The sequence below is a fragment of the Mus musculus genome, chromosome 11 (genome assembly GCF_000001635.26).
Source record: "Mus musculus strain C57BL/6J chromosome 11, GRCm38.p6 C57BL/6J".
Taxonomy (NCBI): domain Eukaryota; kingdom Metazoa; phylum Chordata; class Mammalia; order Rodentia; family Muridae; genus Mus; species Mus musculus.
The window spans coordinates 29,798,566-29,822,383 of NC_000077.6; the positions used below are offsets into that span (position 1 = coordinate 29,798,566).

At 40.9% G+C, this 23,818-nt stretch overlaps 1 protein-coding gene and 1 long non-coding RNA gene across 12 annotated transcripts in view; one reads left to right on the plus strand and one right to left on the minus strand.

The window, feature by feature from the left end:
* The window catches only part of Eml6 (echinoderm microtubule associated protein like 6), a 283,002-nt gene that overhangs the window by 55,522 nt on the left and 203,662 nt on the right, over nucleotides 1-23,818 (minus strand). For 6 of the 9 annotated variants that reach the window (XR_001779999.2, XM_017314517.2, XM_017314513.2 and 3 more), the window contains 9 exons: nucleotides 23,074-23,192; nucleotides 20,341-20,527; nucleotides 19,777-19,882; nucleotides 11,531-11,602; nucleotides 10,749-10,842; nucleotides 7,149-7,249; nucleotides 6,467-6,669; nucleotides 4,491-4,602; nucleotides 3,865-3,992 (listed from right to left, as the gene is read on the minus strand). Coding sequence is in view for 8 of the 9 variants with exons in the window: in XM_017314517.2 (XP_017170006.1) it covers nucleotides 3,865-3,992; nucleotides 4,491-4,602; nucleotides 6,467-6,669; nucleotides 7,149-7,249; nucleotides 10,749-10,842; nucleotides 11,531-11,602; nucleotides 19,777-19,882; nucleotides 20,341-20,527; nucleotides 23,074-23,192 (1,122 nt within the window). In the remaining variant the exon portion in view is untranslated. Of the gene's footprint in view, nucleotides 1-3,864; nucleotides 3,993-4,490; nucleotides 4,603-6,466; nucleotides 6,670-7,148; nucleotides 7,250-10,748; nucleotides 10,843-11,526; nucleotides 11,603-19,776; nucleotides 19,883-20,340; nucleotides 20,528-23,073; nucleotides 23,193-23,818 lie in introns of those variants that run through there. The other 3 variants (XM_017314516.2, NM_146016.2, XM_006514695.4) reach the window with 2 other exon arrangements.
* On the plus strand, nucleotides 10,300-23,733 carry Gm39671. 3 transcript variants are annotated; one of them, XR_872328.3, is made up of 4 exons: nucleotides 10,300-10,445; nucleotides 16,238-16,357; nucleotides 20,313-20,409; nucleotides 23,586-23,733. It is a non-coding gene; the product is annotated as a predicted gene, 39671 (long non-coding RNA). The 3 variants fall into 3 exon arrangements; XR_001780172.2 differs by lacking the exon at nucleotides 10,300-10,445 and adding an exon at nucleotides 10,839-10,976; XR_003949647.1 differs by lacking the exon at nucleotides 16,238-16,357 and having other exon boundaries at nucleotides 10,319-10,445.

The following is a 23,818-nucleotide window of genomic DNA, read 5'->3' on the forward strand; positions in this document are numbered from 1 at the left end:
AAGCCCCTTTAAAGGCTCCAACAGGGCCTTCTTCGGGCCCCAACCTTACACATCCTGGACCTAATATGTGCCTCCTTCCCTATGTAACAGAGAAAGAGGGATGTGCCTTTGGGGTCCTAGGTCACCAACCAGGACCCTCCTTTGCACCCATAGCATACTTGTCAAGGAAATTAGACCTAACCATCCAGGGAAGGGCATACGTGCTTTACCAGATGCTGAACTTATTTGAGAATCCAACAAATTAACCTTTGGGTTACCTATCACTACCTTCTCTTCTCATTACCTGTCCTAGCTCTTAACTTACAAAGGCTTATAGAGTCTACCTCTGTCCAGGATTCTTTCACTTCAGGTAGCACTAACAGAAGATTCTACCCTTACTTTCCAATCATGCACACCTCTCAATATCTCAAGCCCTCTTCCCTGACCAAATGCTGTTCACTTCCCATTTCATTCCTGCACTGAAACCTTAGAGGAACTATCGCCCCATCCCTCACACACACAGGAGGGCACATTGTCTCAGGCCATCTATACCTGGTACACAGATGGCAGCTCCTTTATATATGAAGGGTCCTGGAAAGCTGGCTATGCTATGGTGTCAGATATGGAGGTGGTTGACACATGGCCCATTTCTAACCACACTACTAACCAACAGGCTGAACTAATAGCTCTTACCCATGCCTTTCAATTAGCATAGGGACAATCCCTAAATATCTATACAGACTCTAAAGCCATTCTAAAAGCCTCCCATCTCCCTGCAACTACTGGAATTGTCCACTGCTGGTTGCACCAGACAGATGACTCTAAGAGAACAACTGGGCTGATGAGACAGCTAGAGCTGTGACCCTCAGGGGCCTAGACTCATCTTACCCACCACAGGACATTCTCATATTACAACCCACATCTCCCTGTTACCCTCTGACACTCATCAGGTTCTGTCCTATCTTCATCAGCTCTTTCACCCTAACAGCTAAGCCTTATCTTACTTTGCTAAAACCTACCTACAGCCTACCCCTAAGAACTTGTGTTTCATAAAATCTATCACTGCCTCTTGTAAATTCTGCCAGATGTCATACTCCAACTCCAGGTATCATAGCCTCCCTTTTCCTACCCACGAGGCTAGAGGTTCCCTCTCTGGGACCAACTGGCAATGACTTTACCCACATGCCACTATCAAATGTGTCAAGTACCTCCTGGTCTTGTTAGACACCTTCTCAGGGTGGATGGAGGCATTCCCTACCAACAAAAGGGCTCAGTCTCTGATCTCTGTGAGATCATCCCTTCATTTAGAATCCCAGCCTCTCTCCAGTTAGACAAAGGTTCCAAATTCACCACTCAAGTTTCTCAAACCCTACCTAAAGCCTTCAACATCTGTTGGTATTTTCATATTCCATACCACCCCCAGTCCTCAGGAAAGAGAGTGAACTAACTGCTTCTTAAAAACCACCCTTGTCAAACTGTAATGGAAATTTCACTTCAAGAGGGCAAAAGTTCTACCTTTGGCTCTTTCCAGGCTATGGGGGTTTCCCCAAGAGACCTCTTTTCATTTCACCTTTTGAGCTCATGTATGGATGACTAGTTCTGACCTGATCTTTCACCCAAACCCTCCCCTTCCCTGATCACCTACTCGTTTCCTTACTCTGTTGTCTCTACTCCCTCCAATGGAACTTTACTGACCACCTTCTACCACAGCCATATACTATCGCCTGTCCACTCCCTATCAACATTGGAGATCAGGTTCTTCTCTCACCTCTGGACCACTACTCCTCATTCCTTCCCTCTAAATGTCAGGACCCTTCAAGGTAATCCTTGTGACCCCCCCCCCCCCCCCAGCTGCTAAGCTTGAAGGACTCTCATTGGATTTGCCTCAAGCCCTTTCCCCTCCACTCCAAACTAACTACTCCTCTTATACATCGACCCCAACAGGATTCCCCCCTTAAGCTTCAGAGGACATTGGGACCAACCACCTTGTCCCCAATTCCAGAAGAATGAAGCTCTGCACAGGCAGTTGTGCCTACTGGATTGTTTAGCCACTCATCTCCTGGTGGATATCTAAGTCAATTCTATTTCTTTGCTACTGTGACAAAAAAAAAAAAAAAGGCAGCAAGAAACATACATGTACAAGTGTCTCTGCAGGAGGGTGCAGTCCTTGGGTGCATATAGAAATTCTACTTTTGAGAACCCTTCATGCTTCTTTCCATAATGACTAAACCGGTTTATACTCCCACCAGGAATGAATGAGTGCCCTCTTTCCCACACCCATGCCAGCATTTTTATTTTTTAAATGGTAGCCATTCTGACTAGGGTGAGATGGAATCTCAAAGCAGTTTAACTTTCATTTCCCCAGTGGTAAAGGATGTTCAACACCTTTTAAACTACTTATTGTCTATTTGTTTCTTCTATTGAAAACTGTTTGTTCATTAACTCATTTATTTACTGGCAGAGTGTTCTCTTCATGTTTAACTTGCAATTCTTTATATAGTTTAAATATTACTCCCTTTATGGAGTGCAGCTAGCTAAGCTTTTCTCCCACTTTGTCAGCTGTCTGCTCACTGCACTGACCATTTCCTTTGCTGTATGTTTCCTTTCCTTTCCTTATGTAGTCACATCTGTTGATGTAGGGTCTATTTCTCATGTTATTAGAGTCCTGCTCAGAAAGTTCTTGACTGCACCTGTTTCAAATGCACTGCTCCCCTTGGCAGTTTCAACGTTGCAGGTTTTAAGTTATGGTTATAACTATATAGTTAAGTTATAGAATGAGACAAGCCCTTTCCTCCTCAAGTTGGTTTTGGTCTTGGTGTTTTATCACAGCAATAGAAACCTGGATTACATAGCACATTTCTTTATTTCTCCTCAACACACCCTCTCATGGCCCAACATGCCTTTTCGCTTTCAAGGACAGTGTCATCAGACCTGGCAGGACACCTGCCCATCTGTGATGTTTGAATCTGATTCTACCTAAGCATGTTTCCTAAAGGAAGGGGAGGAGGAGAACATAAGGTAGCTGTGTGAAGCAAGGCCTAAAGAAGTGTGTGAGGAGCAGCTAAGCTATCTTCAGTTTTATGGACCAACAGATCAAAAGGAGATATAGCTATGGTGCCTCACCCACACTTTGATCTGATTTGGATGATAAGATTCTGAACTTTGTACATGCATTATCAAGGGATAAAGTTCTTAAAGACTGTAGACATTGGTTTTACATGTGGCTGGGATATTTGTAGTTGGTGGCCAGGAATGGAGTGCAGACATGCTCCTGGGGTGAGCCTCTGATTTTCAGAGGTAGCCTAGCATAACCACCTCCTCCTGAGTGTGGCATGACCTGTGGTTTGACTCTAACCAGTGGAATGTGGCAAGGGTGACAGAAAGTTCCAGGGAACATGTGACTTAAGTATGTTGCATAAGATCATAGTGTCTTTTTTTTTTTTTGTCTTGCTTGCTTGCTTGCTATGAAAAAGTAAGTATATGAGAAATCCTATGTGTGCCAATGAACACTAAAGGTAGTCTGGACAACAGCTAGCAAGAAAATAAGTGTCATTTCTACAGCCACAGGAACTAAATTCTGCTAACAGCCTAAGAGAAGGGAAGAAATTCTTGCCTCTGCTGCCTGAGCCTCAGCCTTGATTACAATAAGCAGAGGAACCAGTTCAGCTGTCTTCAGGTTCCTGGTCCACACATGTGGTGAGATATTAAGAAATGAGTGCTGTTGTTGGTCTGTGGCCATTTGCTGCACACCAACAGGTAGTGAACACCACACTGGAGCATCCCAGGAAGTTCTGTGTAATCTTTACACCCCATGTGCTTCCTTTGTCCCACACCATTCGCAGCCTTGATGTAAACATGGTTTGCTACATATAATAAATGAGGTACCTGAACAAGCAGGGTCATCGGGCCACTCTTATCAATTTCTAGAATCTCTCCATTTTTTGTCCCCACGAGAATGTGTCCATGCCCTAGGGTAATTGCACGAATTGAAGGGTTATCCTCCAAAAGCAGTCCTGGGAGGAAAAATGCTGAATTTAGTAAACACCGCCAAGGCAGGTTAGCATAGTATCTTCTATCTCCAAAGTGCTAGGTGACAGGTATTCTCTACAGATGAAATAAGCCAACTCAAGCCAGGTTTATTGGGGACAGCTCCCAGGTAGGTTCACCAATCTCACTGGAGGTTACTGAAATCACCATGGAGAAGGGCTGGAAAGTTTCGAGTAGAGGGCAGGGTATGCCAGCCATGCCCTGTGATAGGTAGGGACTGAGGGATGCTAGAAGAGCCTGGAGCCCAGGTCAGCTTTGGTATGTTAAATATGCATCTCAGCCACTTGTCCTGGGTCTGAATCCCAATACTGGATACTAGGAAATCATCCTTGATATACCTGCCAGAGACAGAGAGTTCTGACTGGACGAAAGTAGTGGCTAAGAACCACTACTATTAAGAAGTTGGTATCACTGCCCCTATTCCTGTGAACAGAATGCTTTCAATTGCATATTGAGCATGGTACCTTTTGAGCTGGTTGACAATGCAGTCCTTTTGATGGCATAAGTCTTCAAGCATCTTTCAAACATATCATCCCAGAGTTCCACAATTCCATCCTTTCCACCTGTTACAAAGCCCTACGAAGGCATAAAGTTATATATATATGTATATGTATATGTATATGTATATGTATATGTATATGCATATGTATACACACACACACACACACACACACACACACACACACACACACACCTACAAGTCACTTCCCCAGCCCCACAAGGACTCAGGTATTTCTGTGTATATCTTCTAAGTGAACAAAGCTGAAAAAAAAACCCTCCAGTGATAATAGTGTTTAAATATTTTAATTATTTTTATCCATATGAGTATGTTGTCTGGATGTACATATATATGCATTATGAGCATGAAGTGTCTATGGATGTCAGAAGAGGGTAATGGATAAAATTATATATGATTGTGAGCTACCATATATGGGTATATGGTACCATATACCATACCTGGGTCCTTTGAAAGAATAGTCAGTGCTCTTAATCACTAAGTCAATTCTCTATCTTATGGAAAAAAATTAGTTCAGTACATTTCAATCAAGCTCACAAGGAAATAGTATTTTGAAGTTCATTATAGTAAATACCCTTATTCTTATTAGAGCTGGTGTTCTAAATCTCTGGATTCTGCGATCCCAGACAGACTATGAGGGAAGCAAAGCACTGCATCTATTCTGAATATGCACAACTATCTTTCTTGTCACTGTTTTCCTAATGCAGAACTATAGTGGCTTGCACAGCATTTGCATTGCATTAGCTTGTTATAAGTAATCTAGACAAGATTCAAAGTACACAGTGGGGTGTATAAATACATGGTGTGTGTCTGCCTGTGTGTGCGTGCATGTGCATGTGCCTAAGATATAGGCAAATTCTCTTCCAGTTTTTATATAAGGAACCTGGTGATCTTTGGATCTTAGGATCCCCTAGGGTTCTAGATGGGTTCAGTGGATACTGAGAACATCTGGGTAGAACTGTAGCAAAGAGAGTCAATCCTCAAACTAAATATAAGTAGAGTATATTATATTGGGCTATTCTTGCCTTCATGGTGATTTTACAGCTTAATATACTAAAAGCAATTGACTAGGTTATACCACACTGACTTCCAGGCCTCCACAAATTTTACATTATGCTTTAATTTTTTTCTAATATTTACAATTCAGCCAAAATCAAATTTGCTACTAAAAGAGCAGCTCAACCATAAAAAACTGTCATTATAACTGCACTTCCAAAAAAGACCTACTTTGTTGTGGGTTCAACATATTTACTTGATATATTTTTTTAAATGTGTTGAATAGCTGAAGCTGAATGGCATCGATGAATTAGTACTATTAGCAAATTAGAACTGGATGAAAACTTGTCATTCTCAAGCATATTAATGGAAAGAGTGCTTTAAACACACTGGGAAATACTGACTTTGTAGAGAATACAGTAAGGCAGATGAGTAGCTGGGAAGTCTAGTACAATGACCTGGTGTGGAAATACAACCCATACATATACTCACTTGATCACTCCTGGTAACTGTACCTGACTATTCAGGAGCAAACAGGTTATGGAAATAACCTCTGGTCATAACAAACTAATGCACTAGGCAATGAGCTAGACCACTTGTACTTCTAGGTTTACATGTGCTGTGTCACTGGAAAGGAAGTCATTATTGAAATGCACCTGTGGTCTCTTCTGTTGTTGTGTGTCCATATCTACCTCTAGGCTCCCTAAGTGACTTCTAGGGGTGACAGCCAGGAAGTCCAGGGTTGAGAAAATGGAGAAATGGTACAGCTACTAACAAAAGAAATTATAAAACTGCATTTCTCTTCCTTATTATCCCTTGGTTAGTCCTTTCTGAGAACTTCCTAACTGAGCTAGGACTGTTTTTAGATCCAGGCATCTCAGTGGTTCTAAAGCAGATAAAGAAAAGAACCTGACGAACATACCATACCTTGTCTAATGCATACATGGCAAACACAGGCCCATCATGAGCCTTCACTGTCTTCAGTAGCAGAACGTCCTTCCAGATAAAAATATCTCCAGTGGCTGCACCTGAGAACACCAGATCTTCCATTCGCCCATAAGAAACACACATCATTGTTTCCAACTTTCCAGCACTTCCAAAACTTCCTCTTTTAGAGGTGAAGCCCCCACCTGGAAAGGAACAAGGGGATTGATTTATTACCCTAGAGAGCTGAAGCTTCCCAAGAGCACAGAAAGGATCAGCTTTAGAGGAAAGAACAGTGTCTACATCATGTGTCAAAGTAACAAAAACAGCAAGGGCATCATGAGGGTGCTCAGCCACTCTGTCAGTATCTATGACATTCCTACTTGCTGTCAAATGTGGTACTGAATGCCAGCATATAATCCTTTGGTATTAGAGCTAATATTCAGAATTCAGATATAATGGACTAAAATGAAAAGAACTGGCCACTTTCCCATTGTTACTCAGGGTCATTTATTCCTCACTCTTGGCAACATAGAGTCTAACAGAGACTTATCCATTAAATAGTCCAATGCAAAGCTGGGAGAGTATATTAACCAGGCACATTTTAATTTCAGTTTGCAGAGAGACTGGCCACATAATGGCAATAGGATCCTTCATAGGTGTATAATGAGAAATGTAACAGTACCTGCTTGTTGCCAGAACTTGATATGCTTAATCCCAACTGTCACCAACTTGTCAGCATGCTGTGGATTACACTTTACCACAAATATTTTGTCTTTGTGTCCCCTGTAAGACACACACAGGGAAAAATAATGTCTAGTTTGGATGAAAGTGTTGTTAGAGTTATATTAAAACCATGTATTTAGTTTAATTTTCATTAAGGGTATCTAATAGGATAAGTAAGCAACCAAAAAAATGTTTAAAACATGTAAGAGTCTTCTATAAAATAATAGCACTGGGGCGGAGGACATGTTTGGGACTGTTCTCTTTTACGTAATTATTTCCACATTTATCTGCTTAGTTATAAGTAAAAAGAAGCTGAAGTCTCCATAAGAGAAAATTAATGACACCACTATAGGATTGGATGTAATTCTGAGATAGTGAGACCTTGGGCAGGAGAAATAGAAGAAATGGACAATCTATTTAAGATATTTCATCTTAAGCTGATCTTTGACTGAAAATGTATTCACTATAAATTGGAGTCCCTGACACACACACAGCCATCAAAGAGAATGGATGTCATCTGCTGATTCAGATCACCGTAGGATGCTCATCAATGCAATAGTTACATTTACTTCCAGGTAAGATGTGTCCACTGGTGTTATAATAGCATGAGTGTTTTGGAGGTAACCAAGAGCTTTCTCTCTGTATGTGAGTCAGACTCCACAGGAGGGAATGCATGCCTTGTACTGTAAACCTGCTCCAAAGCCTGTAGCTGGAGAAGCCATAGGCCATAAAGGGGAAGGAACTGCTGTTTTGCTAAGTGGACATGATGTCTCTTGTCAAATTGCCTTTTGAGTATGTTTATGCTCATAGTTTAGCGCTACTGTCAGCTTGGGTCATGAGAATTTCTTTTGTTGTTCTTGGAGGTTATCACAGAGCTTTATAACTGGCCAAAATCCTGAGAATAAGTGACTGCTGAATACTCAGCTCTATATGGGACATATGTATCACACCTCCAAGTCAAGAAAGGTAGGAAACTGTGTTAAGAGCTGCAGGAAAGGGTACTGGGAACACTGTCTTCCAGGCACTCCTATATTTTCAGCATCTGTCATTACCTGTATAAGGCCTACATTAGGGCCCATCAGCACTCCATCATGGAGGGAGGAGGGGCTTAAGAGGCCCTACCTCTGTGCATTTATAGGCAACTAATGATTGCTTGTAGAGAGAGACATCTTCAGTAGGGGTAGTCACTGGTAAATTCCCCATGTTTCTTAAATAATCCCTCATCCATGCTGCTGTAAATTACTCTAATACACACACACTACACAGACACACACACACACCACGAAAACAGAAGCTGACTAGTTGGAAACAAATTGGAGGGGAACAGGAGAGGATAATGAGGAGTGAATATAATCAAAACACATTACCTACATGTAGGAAAATATTATAGTGAAGCCCACTATTACATAAAACTAATATGCTACCACAAAGCTTAAAAATAAAATAGGTGTACCAATAATTTTTTTAAGAGTTAAAATAAATTTAGTTTTATAATCAGAGACAGACAGATACACATACATCTAAAAATCCCATTTGTAAATAGCTGGCTGAAATCATTCATGAAATTAGCAGTGATCCAAATCGAGTGGCTCAGTCTCAGTGGAGATCTTCTGAGACCCCTATTTGATCGTTCTAAATGTCTTTATTCCCTGAGCGGATAATGAAGGTCAACCCCAACAGTGCAGTGGAGAGGGCACATGTAGGCACTGGGCATCAGCAGCAATGCCTTTGATGTCATCACTATGCGTGTGCACCCCACCCCCAAGGGGGACATTCCCAAACCTGGTGACCACACTGTTGAAGAGCAACTGTCTGCCAGAAGCAAGGCTGTGGTTAGAAACACTGTGGTTCAAAGCAACACTGGCAACAACTTAAGACTCAGCAGGGCAAAGTTAGGAGTGGCATATAGCCCCGCTGCAGGAATTATTTGGCAGAAGCTGAGAGAGGTACTGCAAGCCAGGAAAGGGTCACTTCACACAGCACTTAGGGCCATTCTACAATTTTTTACTTAACTAGTTGGTTATTTATATATTTGTGCAAATAACATAAATATTATATAAACATATTTATCCAGTATTTAAAAAATCTAGTATTCTCCCATAGAGATTCACTGATTCCTGACCTTCCACTGGGGAAAGAATACTAATTAATGCCACTGTCACAAGAAATGCTCTTTTAGGGCAATACTTTCTGCAGATTTCTTGTCTTTGGAATGAACATAGTCTTGGGAACAATTTCAAACACAAACTGTCACTAACATGATGGAATTAGCTTGCTTTGTGCTAATTAGACAGAAGTGATATTCTCCACAGCCTATAAAAATAGATTTAATAGTAGGAAGTATCCTTGTATTTCTCATAGTGTCTCCGACATGTGGTTGTGAGCCACCCGCAGCTGCAGAGGGGTGGCCTTGAGTTTTCATTGCTGACATGGGCTTTTTTTGGAGATAATATGTGCATGCAGAGAATACCTTATCAGGAATACTAAACTAAAATTCAGTTTTCAGGCCCTAGAGGGAGTAGAACTAGAATGAGGGATGAGAGAGAGAGAGAGAGAGAGAGAGAGAGAGAGAGAGAGAGAGAGAGAAGCAGGCAGGTGGAGCTGTGTTACTGCTGCCAAGAATTGCCTTTTGACAGCCATCGCAGAACAGCTCTTTTTCTAAGGTCAGCTGCAGTCGTCAAGACTCCAGCCACAACTCTGTTCCATCTCCAGCAGTTTGTAGATCTTCATTCATTACAATCAATTACTGTAATCTTTTGATCCCATGTAACACCGTAGTAGACAGTATTTATTCAAAAAGCAAATATTAGAGTCCAAGGCCATTAACATTGATATTGCAACACAGACAGGATATTGGCAATGTAGGTCATAGCTCACAGAGAGGGTATGAAACTGTGCCTGGGCAACAAGCTAACTTCCCGGACTGTGGCTATCAGTGGTCCTGACCTCTGACCGGGCCTTGCACTTGGCCGAGCTAGCTGTGAGTTGAGACATGTTCAGACTTAGTGCTGAGAAGGCAGAAAGAGAAGCTGGGGTAAGGGAGGACAGATGGGCTATAAACCGCAGTTGGTCTTGAGAGCCTATTTATAGAGTGTGGAGATTAGGGAAACAATTTGCCTGCTCTGAAACTGAGCAGCAGATGCACTCGATAGGGCTTCATTTCCAGCAGACCACAACCTCATGACAAATGGACGTTCTGACTCCAGTGACATTGACAATCCTTCCCAGCTGCTAAGAGAGAGAAACAAGAGATGAGGTACACATTTTTCTGTTGCTGGGGGGAAAAAAGCTTTCATAGAGATAATGGAAGCATTACAGAAAGAAAGAGATGATGAAGAGCTTCTTGGGAGGACATTCTAGAATGTTCTAATTTCTCACCACCCACATTTAAAGCAGTCTTGGCACTGTGAAAGGGAGCAGTATGTGTTCACTAGTATGTTAAGTTTCTATGTGAATTTCATCTGACTTTGAAGATGAACTCCAAGCAGAAAATGGAAAGTGTTGACCTTCCCCAAGGGGAGCTATGGTCAGGGTTTCCTGACCATTCTGCGATTCTTACCTGGTTGTGGCTATCTTTTCTCCCTTTTTCCAGTCCCAAAACACAACACTGTGAAAATCGTCTAAACCAACCGACACGAGACATTTTCCGTCAGCTGTATGAAAACAACACAAATGTCAAACAGGCCATTTCTCTGGTGAAAACCTGAAGCATTTTATATACTGCAAAGAGGAACAAGAAATTCTGCAATACTCTTTAGGCTCAAATACATTTGACACAGAGTAAACTGTGAGTAACGATAGGAAAGGTTCTGAATTCACACCCTGGCGAGTGAGGTCAGCTACCCACCGGACTTCCAACGGGAGACAGTTGATGGGGCCTCTCAAAGAAGCAACCTGAGCCTTTGTGACAGACAAATCTTAGGGAATGTACTGGAAGCGAGTAAATTTAGCTGTGTGACTCTGAAATGTGTGTGTGTGTGTGACTGTGAGAATCTGGCTATTTTCAACTCTAAACATTCTAAAAAGCCAAACCTTGGTTTAATTCTCAAGCTATGGCATTACAGAAATAAAGTGCACCTTCAGCTGTTCTTACAAAGGAAACGACCTCACAACTGAAAGGTTTTTATTTCTTATTTCTCCAATTCAAAGGAAATGTGTTTACTATAGACATTTAGAAAATATTGATGAAGAAAATTTTAAGCAGAGAAAATGGCTCATTACTGAAGAGCTTGCCTGACAGGTATATGGCCCTGTGTTTGAGCCTAAAAATGACACACATACAAAATTACATAATTGTACACACATGTACATGCACACACATGCGCATGGACACATACATACATCTGTTCTTCCAAATCTCTTGTAGTCCCACATTTGATGTCAACCTACTTGTCTTTTTCTCCACACGAATCCCTTTTGAGAAACAAAAGCAAAGCCACACTGACCAAACTATCCGCTAATCTTTTCTTACCTATTGTATTGTATTGTGAAATATTATTATTAATAACACTATCATAATATAACTTTATCATTAAATATTGTATTGCTAATAATTGCTACAATTTTGACATTTAGGCTGTTTTTATGTTCTAAATGTAGTTAATATAAATAAAATTAGAAATGAATATAGTTAATATTCATTTCTTCTTCAGGATGGAAGAGGAGGCACAATCAATAAGCATTTCCTTAGTGTCTCCTTGCAAGGCTGGATTCAAAGGAACGGTGTCACAGGGCCGCACCCACTTCCTCCCACCACTGTGCAGTTGCTAGGAGATGGGTGATTCAGTGTCTTCTGCATCAGTTAATCAGGGACAGACCCCAAACTAGGGTAAGGGAGAGGAAGGTTTATGAAAGTAGAATTTCAGAGAAGCAATGAAAAATATCTAATATGTCTCATGCAGTCTCTGAATCGGCTTTGCATATTTACATTTATATTGCAAGGACTTACATCAAAAAAATTCTTATCAAAACTTCAAATCTACTTGAGCCTCTTGAATTTTTACATGCTCAATCTTTGGCAACCCAAATTCAAGTGCCAACCAGTGTCCAAAGTTTGAGTGGCTTTATTTGTGCAGATGGGAATGCTTGTTCTAAGCAAATGAGAATGATACTCTGTTCCCACTCGTCTGGATGCAGGGTAAGGAAAAGTGGAATTCACCTTAACAATGTGGATATTCCCACCTCAGCCACCAGGGAGATCTGCTGCAAGGTTTTAAAGATGCAAGGTGAATATATTACCTGAAGGCATTGACAATGTGCTAAAGGACTAATCACTATACACCAGTAATTCATGCCCTTACTCTTAGAGCTTTAATTTTGGAGCAGACACCTCCTATTCTCTACCCACTCCATCATTCTTTCCTTATTTCTTGGTGTCTGAGCTAATGAACCCCAGTATTTGGCAATTTTATTTTATTTTTGGTGTTTTTTTCCTCTCCCTTCAGATGATCAATTCTTTTAAGGTGCAGAGTAAGCACATACTGTTTTGTAACCCGACACCGAGCTGTGTTTGGATCCATGTTGGTGTCTGGTGAAGGAGAATGGGGATGATAAAGATGTATCTATGGGCAGTCCAAAGAGAAAGAGAGGGACTGTACTGTTATATGACTCCGTTTAAACACTATCAGTGTCTTAGAAAACAGTGCAGAAATATGCATCAAGTCATGCCAAAGCTTAGGCTGTCAAGAGTGCTGTCTTGATATGTCAATATGACCTGGGCATGTGAGATTTGAAGTGTCAATTTTTACAATTCCCATCTTCTGAAGAAGCTCTGAATGTAGACAGATAGATTTGGGGGGGGGAGGTCCTGGGGGCTCTTTTTTAGAGTTTCTCTGAGCTCCCCATCTCACTCTCACAGTTATGTGACCTCTCTATCACAACAATAGTATATGCTTTTTTGGGATGGGAGTTTTCTTGAGAACTGCAGAGAAATAGTATTTAGAAATAAAATTGGGATCTTTTCATTTTCCCCCCAGTTTCCATTTTCCCTGTAGAGACTTGACCTTACCTTTGAAAATCTGTTGTTTATAGTCCCTTGTGAGATGGTTCTTTTCTCCTATTCTTATAGTCTAAGTCCTTTTCAGTCTTTATAGGCTCAGTGTGAATTAATTATGGATGGTTGTGACATAGTCTAAAAATAGTTCTAAGGCAGATAATGTCAACAGTAAAGGGCAAATTAGAAAAAGAAAAAAAAAAACTTATTCAGACAATTAGAAGTCAGTTTTCCTATTCAGGACTCATTGAAGGCACACAGGTTTCCTTAGCAGCCAATATCTGATGTGCTCTAGAAATCAGCACCATTCCGTGAAGCTTTAAACACTATGTGGCTGACATTTAAGACAGAAAGTATTTATTAAGCTGAACGTTTCCTAATTGATTTTTCTCTGCCACATGGAAGCAATTTCATTGCACTGTCACGAAACAAAAATGGTTCCCATTCTCTCTAGGAGTGATAATAAATTTAAAGAGGGGGCTCTGGCAGTAAAGGTCTTGCCACTAAGCCTTGAAACCCAAGTTCCACCCTAGGACTTACACAGTGAAAGTAGAGAACTGACTCCCAATAATTGTTCTTTGACCTCCACATGTGTGTCATGGAATACACATGAGGACACAAACAACTGTAATCTAAAGAGTGCTGCTCAGTTGAATGAGAAAATGTAAATGCGTTCCTTGCCAATGTCTACAGACACGTCTTTGTTTCCTTTAGAGCAGCAGTGAGAGTACACTGATTTATCTCCCATTGTATAACTTTTTATGTGTTGTCTTGTTTTCACTCTGGCCTGCTCTATCTGCCCACCACAGCTTGTTTTTTTAATAAAATGAAAAGTACTATTGGCAGGTTCCCATGAGACCCCTACAAGGAGAGACAGGTTATGTGGGGCACATAGCTGGGGCCACCAATCACATTACTCATTGTGCCATGAGTCCACCTAGTGGCTCCGGTCACCCGTTCACATCATGTCAGCACCCTGGTTACATGGCAGGAGAGGGGCAGCTCAACAGCTGTGTGAAGCAAGCCACCTGCTTTGCAGACACTTTTCTCTTTTGCTACTTCCAGTTAGCCAGACACTCCGAGCCAGGCTTTCTGCTCAGGGGAGCCTGATCCATTTTGTGGCCTCTTGGTACCACTTGCCTCTCCACATTTAAACTGGAGGATGGGAGGGGCAGCTGCAGTTATTGGTGGGTGTAGGGAGGAGGGAGTAAGCAAGCACACAGGGTGCTACCCTGGATGCTACGCAGGTGGTCCACAATTGTCATTTCACTAGTGAAAAGTAGGGACAGAACTAAAGACCAAGAATGGAGTATTCCCAAGAGACCTGCCAGGAGACCTGAGTTCTTGTGGGATGTCACCAACCTACCTAGTTCTTACTGAAGCAGAACAGAGGCTCAGCCTACACTTACATCATTATAACACTGTACTAGCCATAGAAATTGACCCCCAGATTTTCCATGTAAGAACCACAGGGATCAATCAGTTTTCCTATTCTTCGGGAGGCAACCATTTGTGGTGCTGAACCACTCATAACAGATCCCAGTGAAAATTCCTAAATAGTCCTCAGGTGTTCTCTAAAGCCACCAATTACATTCCTCCCTAGCCACTTACAGACCAACACTGTACTTAACTTCAAAGACAAAATGCAATTTCCCAGGGTTCTTCTTTAGTGGTTGTTATCTGGGAAATGGGGACAGTTAAAACGAAGTACTTCACACCCTAGAACTCATAGAACAAGTTGTCTTGGAAACATAAAGTGGGTTGGTATGAGAACAAGAATCATAACAGTTATGTAACAAAAGGGCTTCAACTCCTCTATTCTTGTGACTGTTCTAAAAGAAACAAAGGCATTTCTTGAAACATGGGCAGGGGATGAAGATCATTGACAGAATCATCTTCCATACTTCCCCCTAAAGAGTCTGGTTTCCTTACCCCATAATGGCAGTAGAACAATTATTAAATTCTAGTTGTATTACTGTTTCCTTTATATGCTAGCATACATTTCATATTTTCATAGGAAACTGGTTGTAGACATTATCTTTACCTTATTTTTGTCCAACTTGAGCGATACTAATAGTTTACATGATTGATAATTTAAGGTATAAATTTTATAAAACACTGTAAAACTGCTTGCTACACTTACTGAATCAATCTTCAATGTCACCAAAACCAAAGACATATGGGATTCTCCCACTCCTCTGAACGTCTAAGCTTTACTAGACTATCATACACTATGTTAATAAGGGCATTGCTAACCTTCTAAAGCAGTTACTTATGTTTCTCCCATGGAAATCAGTGTGAATGTTTCTCACAAGGAAAAGAAAATCTAGAAGTTTATCTATGAGCTATAATCCTCCTTTGCCTTTACCCGACTCAGAGACACCTGCATACCTCATGTTTACTGCAGTTCCATGCACAGCAGTTATGGTACTAGCCTAGGCGTCCAGGAACAAAGGGAAGGATAAGAAAACTGGGGTTTATAAATGCCATGCAAATTTTCAGCAATAATGAAGAATGTCTACAGGAAAATGCATGGAACTGGATATTATCATAGATAGCAAATTAAATCAATTGCAAAAAGACAAATATTTGGTTTTTCTCCAGGAAAATGCATGGAACTGGATATTATCATAGACAGCAAATTAAATCAATTGCAAAAAGACGAATATTTGGTTTTTCTCCTTTGTGGTTCTTAGAGTTTACAGACATATTCATGTATTTATATGTTATAATATGTATTAAATGGAAAATGAAGTAAAATTGTCTAGGGGAACAAAGAGATGGACCTAAAAGGCGAGGATGAGAAATAGGGCAGGGAGAATATATTTAGTATATAATATTTATTATATGTAATATGTAAGAAAAATTTTAAAATAAAGTGTTTAAATTATTATAAAGCAATATATGCTTACGTAGCTGTGGGTAAAGTCAATTTTAAGACAAAGGTGGTTCAGCACTTGAGTAGTCGGCTATGGGTAAAAAAGAAAAAAAAATGAGGATATTCATAGGAGTCTGAGAAAGAGCAATACAGGAACTAACAATTTCATTTCTTTTAGATCTTGCTATTTTGTCAAGGATGCGGGGCACGCATTTTAAATCTGCACAAAACTCTTCCGGAAGCCCAAGGCTTTGCATGCATTGTGAACTGAGGTGTAAGCTGAACATACAACAGGCAGGTGTGCTGTTGAGTGGTCTCTCATTGTACTGTATGCCTCCTCTTGTCACACAAGTCTACTGGCTTAATAATAAACTATTCACCATTGTTTCTACTAGTTCAATAATTGCAGGAACTAGTGAAAAACTTTTAGAAATGCCATAGCAATTCATATTCGTGTGGTTTGTAGTATGTGACAATCTGAAATTTAATAAAAGAAAATACTGCCTTATCTTGGAGTTGCTAAGAAAACAGACAATTTTCTCCCAAACATGATTTGCAATGTGAAGCAGAACAAAGCTCATTAAGTAAAACCTGTGTGTTCATTCATCCATAATACTTTAAAGTAAATTCTCTACCTACAGCACATATACTGTGGGAGAGAGAGAGATGGGCTCTCCTCAACACCCTAACCCACAGTCTGTGTGGGATACAGAGATGCTGGCACAAGTAATGACAATGCATGGTCCCTGACAGGTTCCATGGAAGCTCTCAACAGTGAGCTGCAGGAGACAGGAGAGGCACATTATCTCTGCCAGGCAGGGTAGAGGAGTAGCCGCTTATCTCGCGCCTCAAGACTTGACCTGACACATGGAAACCCTGAATAAAGCACACAAGCAGAGAGAAACAGAAGCACACTGCAGTTAGGGGTGAGGAAGCAGAAAGGGCTAGTGGGTGAAATGCTGCCAAGAAAAGCTAATGTTATCAACTTCCATCCAAGGGTACAGCCCTAAGCCAACTAACCCAAGGCAATCTATGATAGAGATGACAACTGTGCTTCCAGAAGACTCCAGAAATGATCAGGATGGACTGAGTGCAGCATTAATATATTCTTTAAAAAAAAACCCAGCCCAGCATCACTGACTGTCTGACACATGTTCACTCATTCTCTCTCTCTTCCTTTCCCTCCCTCTCTTTCCTATCTCCCACTTTCTCTGTTTACTGTAGCTGCCAAGGGCCCTATGAGTGAGGCATGGTCCAGAGCATTAAAGCAGCATGACCAGGGGAGATGATGTGAGTGATGGACAGACAGGGAGGGACAACAGGAAGAGATTGTAGTCTTAGAATCTAGTTACCACTATTATACATTTGAAACACTTGAAGGCTACTTAGAAAAAGGAAATTATACAATCAATTTTACTTTAAAAGCTGAGGATTTGTTTTTCTATTTACCAATTTCTACAATGAAATGTTTAAAATTGGCTAGGTAGTAACATCTATAATACTTCCTTTAAAAAACATTTCTTTATTGTGTGTGTGGTCTGTTGTCCCTATGTGTTTATGTACACCATGTGCATGCCTGGTACCTGTGAAAGGGTTGGATCCCATAGAACTGGAGTTATAGACAAAGCTATGAGCTGCCATGTGGGTGCAAGGAATTGAACCATAGTCCTCCAAAATAACAGCCAGTGCTCTTAACTATGGAGTCATCTCTCTAGCCCCTTGTGATAGACTTCCCCTACATAAATCTAGCTTCACGCAAATTTACTCTAAAGACAGCAGCATCTACAAGTAGTATTCTTTTTTTTTTTACAAGTAGTATTCTTATAGTGTTGAGTTCACAGTTTAATTTTGAAATTCTTCTTTCCAAATAGAAAATTTGTTTCTAACCAATTTTATAAAGTGTCACTTTGCAGATATGTAGGCCTCTTTCTAGCCCTTTATAGTGTAAGCCAGAAGCAATGCACTGCTACTCATTTGGAGACAAACTGTGGAACTGATCTCATTTTTGTTTTCTAAGTAGGGTCCCACATTATGTTCCAGGCTGGCCTGGAACTCACTGTATAGTGCTGGCTTGTTTCCAGTCCCTTCCTGTCTAGGCCTCATAATGGCTGTAGTTAGAGGTGAAAATCAACATGTCTGGCTTAAATGTGATGTTCTTCATCACCGCAAGATGCTTGCAGTTAAGACTTTCTATAGCAACTGCTGTTTCTGACTTCAAATCACTCAAGCAGATGCAGAGCTTCCTATGAACCCCAGGCGATGACTTAGGAGAGTATTGAAACTTGACAATATCATTCTGAGTGAGGTAACTCAGACCTAGAAAGACATCCATGAAATGTACTCACTTATAAGTGGACATTAGCCATAAAGTGCAGGATAACAAAGCTATAATCCACAGACCCAAAGAAACTGAGTAATAAAGAAGGCTCAAGAAAGGATGTGTGGTTTTCACTCAGAAAGGGAAACAAAATAGTCATCAGAGGTGGATGGAGTGAGGAACTTGGTGGCAGAGGGGGTGAGAGGGCTAATGGGTGGCAATCAGGTGCAGGGAGAGGGTAGGGGGGAGAGGGCCACTGGGTGGCAATCAGGGGCAGGGAGAGGGTGGGGGGGGGAGAGGGCTGAGAGTGAGAATGGAAATTGGTGGAGGGGGGGCATTTCTGAGACTAGCTGGAGGCCTGGGACAGGGGAGGCCATGGGGAGTCTGTAGGGGTGACCCTAGCTGAGACTCCTAGCAGCTGGGGATATGGAGACTGAAGTGACCACCTCCTATAGCCACAGGACTTCCAATGGAGCAGCAGGACATCAACCCACTCACAAAATCTTCAACCTAAAAACTGTGCTGCCTACAAGATGTGCAGGGATAACAATGAAGCCAACCAATGACTGTCCCAGCAAGACCTATCCCACTTGAGAGAGCCAAGCTCTGACACTAGTAATGATATTCTGCTATGCTTGCAGACAGGAGCCTAGCATAACTATCTCCTGAAAGACTTCATCCAGCAGCAGATGGAAACAGATGCAGAGACCTATAGCTAAAGATCAGACAGAGCTCAAGGTATCCTGTGGAAGAGTTGGGGGTTGGGGATGGGGAGGATTGAGGAAGGCAGAGGGATCAAGGACACTATAAGAACACCTAGCCTGGGCCCAGGGAATTCACAGAAACTGAACCACCAACCAAAGAGATGCAGGGGCTGGACCTAGGCCCCCTACTTATTTGTGGCAGATGTGTAGCTTGGTCTTCATATGGTTCCAATCAGTGGAGCAAGGATTGTCTCAGTCTCTATTCCCTGCCTTTGGATCCCCTTTCCCTCTACCTGGACAGCCTGGTTGGGCCTTAGTGGGAGAGGATGTGCCTAGTCCTGATGGAACTAGATGTTTCAGGGTGAGATGGTACCCAAAGGGGGCTTCCCCTTCTCTGAGAAGGGGAGGGGTAATGGTGGGAGGGATTTGTAAGGGTAGGGCTGGGAGGAGAGGTGGGAATTCTTTTGGCATATAAAGTTAGTAAAAAAAATAAATTATTGGAAAAAAAAAGTGACAAGGAAGGATGTGCAAACTAAAGGCCACATTCTCTTGGTGAGGTGTTCACATGTGGCTTCCAGACTCATGGGAGGTGGCAGGCAAAGAGCTTACCTCATCAGAAACAGAATGAGTAGGAGGCTGTTGGTTTGTTTTTAATCTGCCACAGACTCATATATTATGATACTAGTGAAAACTTACCTGAAAAGTCCAGAGCACACACTCCTCTCTGATGGTGCCCTTTCAGTAATGACAAACATTTTAGAGTCTGAGTGTCCCACACATGAACAGCAGCATCTCTTCCAACCTATGTAACAGGATGAATACTGTTAATCATGCTCCCATGGCAATGAGAACAGCATGGCTTCTTAGGGCCAAACACAACTCAGAAATAAAGCAGCATACATTATTAAGCTAGGAAGATCCCTGGAAATAACCTGGTCTGGCCCAGTATTTTCCAAATGAAGAAACAGGATTAAAGTTTCTAAGAAGCTCATTGTGACTGCGAGTTGGGTTTTGGCAGATTCTTGTCCTGCACATGGCTCCCTGTTAAGGGATTTTTTGAAGGCATCTCCTTAAGCGTATGCTTTGTAGTTATTCTGTCATGGCCTTTGCCCTGCCCCTGCCTCCTCTGTGTTCTCAGAACCTTCATGTCTTATGCTTGTTCCTACCAAAGATATTTTTTTTCTATTTCAGGTAAACTGGATTAGAAACTAAATACCCTTTCTCTTTGCTAGGTTTTCATCATTGAGGAGAGACACATACCTGTCCAGTGGCTACATAGTCCTTCACCGGATGGATGGTCAGGCTGAGAATGTCATCATCGTGCCCCAGGTATAACCTCTGGGCGTGCTGTTGCCGGTTGTATACCACAGCAACTGCAGCAATGTGGTACACCACTTCTCCAGCTTGTGTGTAGAACAGATTGTTTCTACAGTCATAGCCTCTGTAACTGAAGCACAGGTCCAAGAGGCACAGTGGTTGAAGGAACAGCACATGAATAGAGCAGGAATTGTTGAGGCAAAGCAACTGTATTGATGTAAACTGTGTAAGTGGAGGCACATGGAGACTGATTATTGTCACAGAATCTACTTGCAGACCTTCAACTACTATCTATGTTTTTTGCCAAAAGCAATCCTTGTTCAGGAGTTAGCAATGTACACCTTCAGTCCTAGCACTTGGGAGGAAGAGGTAGAAAAATCACAAGGTCATCCTCAGACTGGGCTATATGAGACCGTTTCAAACCAAGCCAACAACTCAGCAATCCAATCCTTGTGACATGTAGAGAGTGAGATTCTAGCTCTCCTTTGCCATATTCTACCTACTATGTTACTTTGGGGCAGGGTACCTTCGGGGTGCCAAAACAAACAATTCCAAATACAACTGAATAGCTGTTTTGTTTTGTTTTTTCTTTTCTTAGGAATTACTCTTTGATTTCTTTCTCACTATGTAGCTCGGTATGTCCTAGAACTTAACTACATAGACTGGCCTCACATTTGTAGAGCTCTGTCTGCCTCTGCCTCCTGAGTAAGTGCAGGGATGAAATGTGAGTAACTGGTGAATAGTCTTCACTACTGGGACAGTGCATCCTTTTGTAAACCTTGTACTAAGTCTTTGTTGAACAGATTTAAACAGACACTGTATTGAATAATATCAATTAATAATATCAACGAATTAGCATTTTTATGACATCAAAATCAAAATGTTATTTTTAGCCTATAAGATAGGAAGAGTTTAGAGAACTGGAAAACATTTGTATTTTGTGTTTTCCTAGTTATTTATGAGAATCAGTTTAATGCCTTTATCTTTTAAAAATAGCTGAAAAGTAGGACTAGATTCAGTGCTAAATGCTGCCACATTTTATCCATAAATAACATATATCCATATATCTGAACTGAAAAGCTGTATGGACTGGAAAGATGGCTCCATTAGTTAATGTTTGCTGTTTAAGCATGAGTTCCTCAGTTCGGATTCTAGCACCCATGTAAGAAGTTATGTGCTGTGGTCAGTCCTCACTGCTTGAACCCCAGGCACGGGTCACAGACACTGCCAGCCAGTGCTGCCATGGAGTAAACTTCAGGTTCAGTAAGAGACTCTTCTTCAAAACATAATGTGGAGCAGCAGTTCTCAGCCTGTGGGTTGTAACCACTTTAAGAAGCCTCTATCTTCAAAAAATATTCTCAGAAAAATATTCTCATTATGATTCCTAACAGTAGCAAAATTATAGCTATGAAGTGACAGTGAAATAATTTTATGGCTGGGGGTCTCCATAATTTGAGGAACCTTATTAAAGGGTTGCAGCATTAGGAAGGTTGAGAGCCACAAATGTGGAAAGCGGCTGGGGAAGACAGCTGATGTTGCTCTCTGACCTACATACATACCCATCATCTTACTAAAATAATGTCCAAATAAAGTTTTCTGTTCTTAACAATTAAATACATCAATATGTAGTATAAATATTTGATTTGCTCAGTTTTCTAATAATAATTGAATTTAAAAGGCTAACAGTAGTACTGTCCAACAGAAATACGTGAGTCAAATAGCTAACAACATTTTCCCATTGCATGGCACAGAGGATACTGAGGCAGGAGGATTCTACAAGTTTGAAGCGAGTCTGGGCTACAGAGTCAGCCTTTGTCTCAAAAAAAAAAATTAACTTGTTTTGAGAACTTTTAACTCATTGCATTTAAATCATCATATCAAGATGTACAAACATTTTAGTAAGATAGTCTTCTTTATTTCTGCCATATCTTTAAAACCAAAATTTATTTTACATGCTGAATAGATCTCATTTTAGACAAGCCATGTTGTCTTCTAATTCTTCTTCTTATTTTCTTTTTACTTTTTACTTAGTATTTAAATGTATATGTATATACTTGCACATGTGTACTGTGGCATGTATGTGTCCTACTGAGCACTGGTTTCCATGTCTAGACTTCAGTTTCTTATAGATGGTATTATACAGTACCTGAAGATTTTCAAAACATATATTTAGACAATTTATGAGATGGAAAGTAGCATCATAACAGAAATAGTTATCCTTGTGTTTTCAAAGTTGACAATAGTGAGAGTGAAGCACAGCATTTGGGTTCTGTTGGCCACATTGAAATGACCGAGGTATTTACACTGTATCAGATTACATTTCTATTCTTCTCAGCCATTTAAGCTGACGTGGAAATACCCAGGTGTCTGTGCACATGGAAAAAAAAAAAGTATCTGAAGAAATTCCTTGTTCTTGGGTGGATCTAGAAAAACATAGCTCAGGGTTGGAGGGGTAGATTGTGTGGACACGGTGATGGAATAGCCCTGAGTAGCACGGAACCACATCAAATCTGTGCTGCCCAGGAATGCTGGACAGAGCCAGCTGAGGCCTCACTGCCAGGATGAGTACAACCTGGAGAGAAGAGCATTTAAAAGAAGGATCTCTTTGGCCTGATTGATGACAAGCTTGGCAGGGACAGAGGAAGAAACTCAGGGTCCCCAGGGTAGGCTACCTACCCATGTATGAACTGCAGTTTCAGGCTATCCTCAGGAGCCTTCTCCCTCTTCAGGAATGGCACTGCATGGTTTTTCTCTTTACTTTGTTGCTTTAGCTGAGGTAGATCTTCTTTGTAAACCTACAAGTACAATAAAATGTTTAGCCAATAGCTCCCCCCCCCCTCCTGCCAACTTTGGCTCCTAAACAGTGTCTTGGCATTACTTCGCTTCAGTGTGGGTTTTATGTAACTATGACAAATATTACTTTCCCTAATAGAGCAAAACAAACATGAAATCTTTCAAATACCTGAGATGTAAAATAATTTCCTCTCCCCCTTGGTTGATACTGCTTCCTTAAGTAATTATATCCATAAAATAAATGAAGTTGATGTTTTAGTAAATAAGAAAGAAAACAATTATTAATTAAATATATTTAACTCCATAAGGCAAGACATCTTTGATGATTCAGATATTTGCAAAAATGAGAGCTTCCTCAGTCATTTTCTCTCTAGATTTTTTTTTTTTTTTTGTAGTTTCCTGTCTTTCCTGGCTTCATGAATTTTGCAGATCTGAGTCTGAAATACTCTACAGGTTCAACCAAGAGTCAAGGACTGCTGTTAAAAAGTATTTTCTACATTTTATATGTACATAAGAAAATTAAATCTGTTTTTTCCTTTCTCATGTTTGCTTCTCAAAAAATACTTTAACACATGTAAAAAAAAAAACCAATTTATCAGTAATTCCTCATCTTGAAGTAGAATAAGAT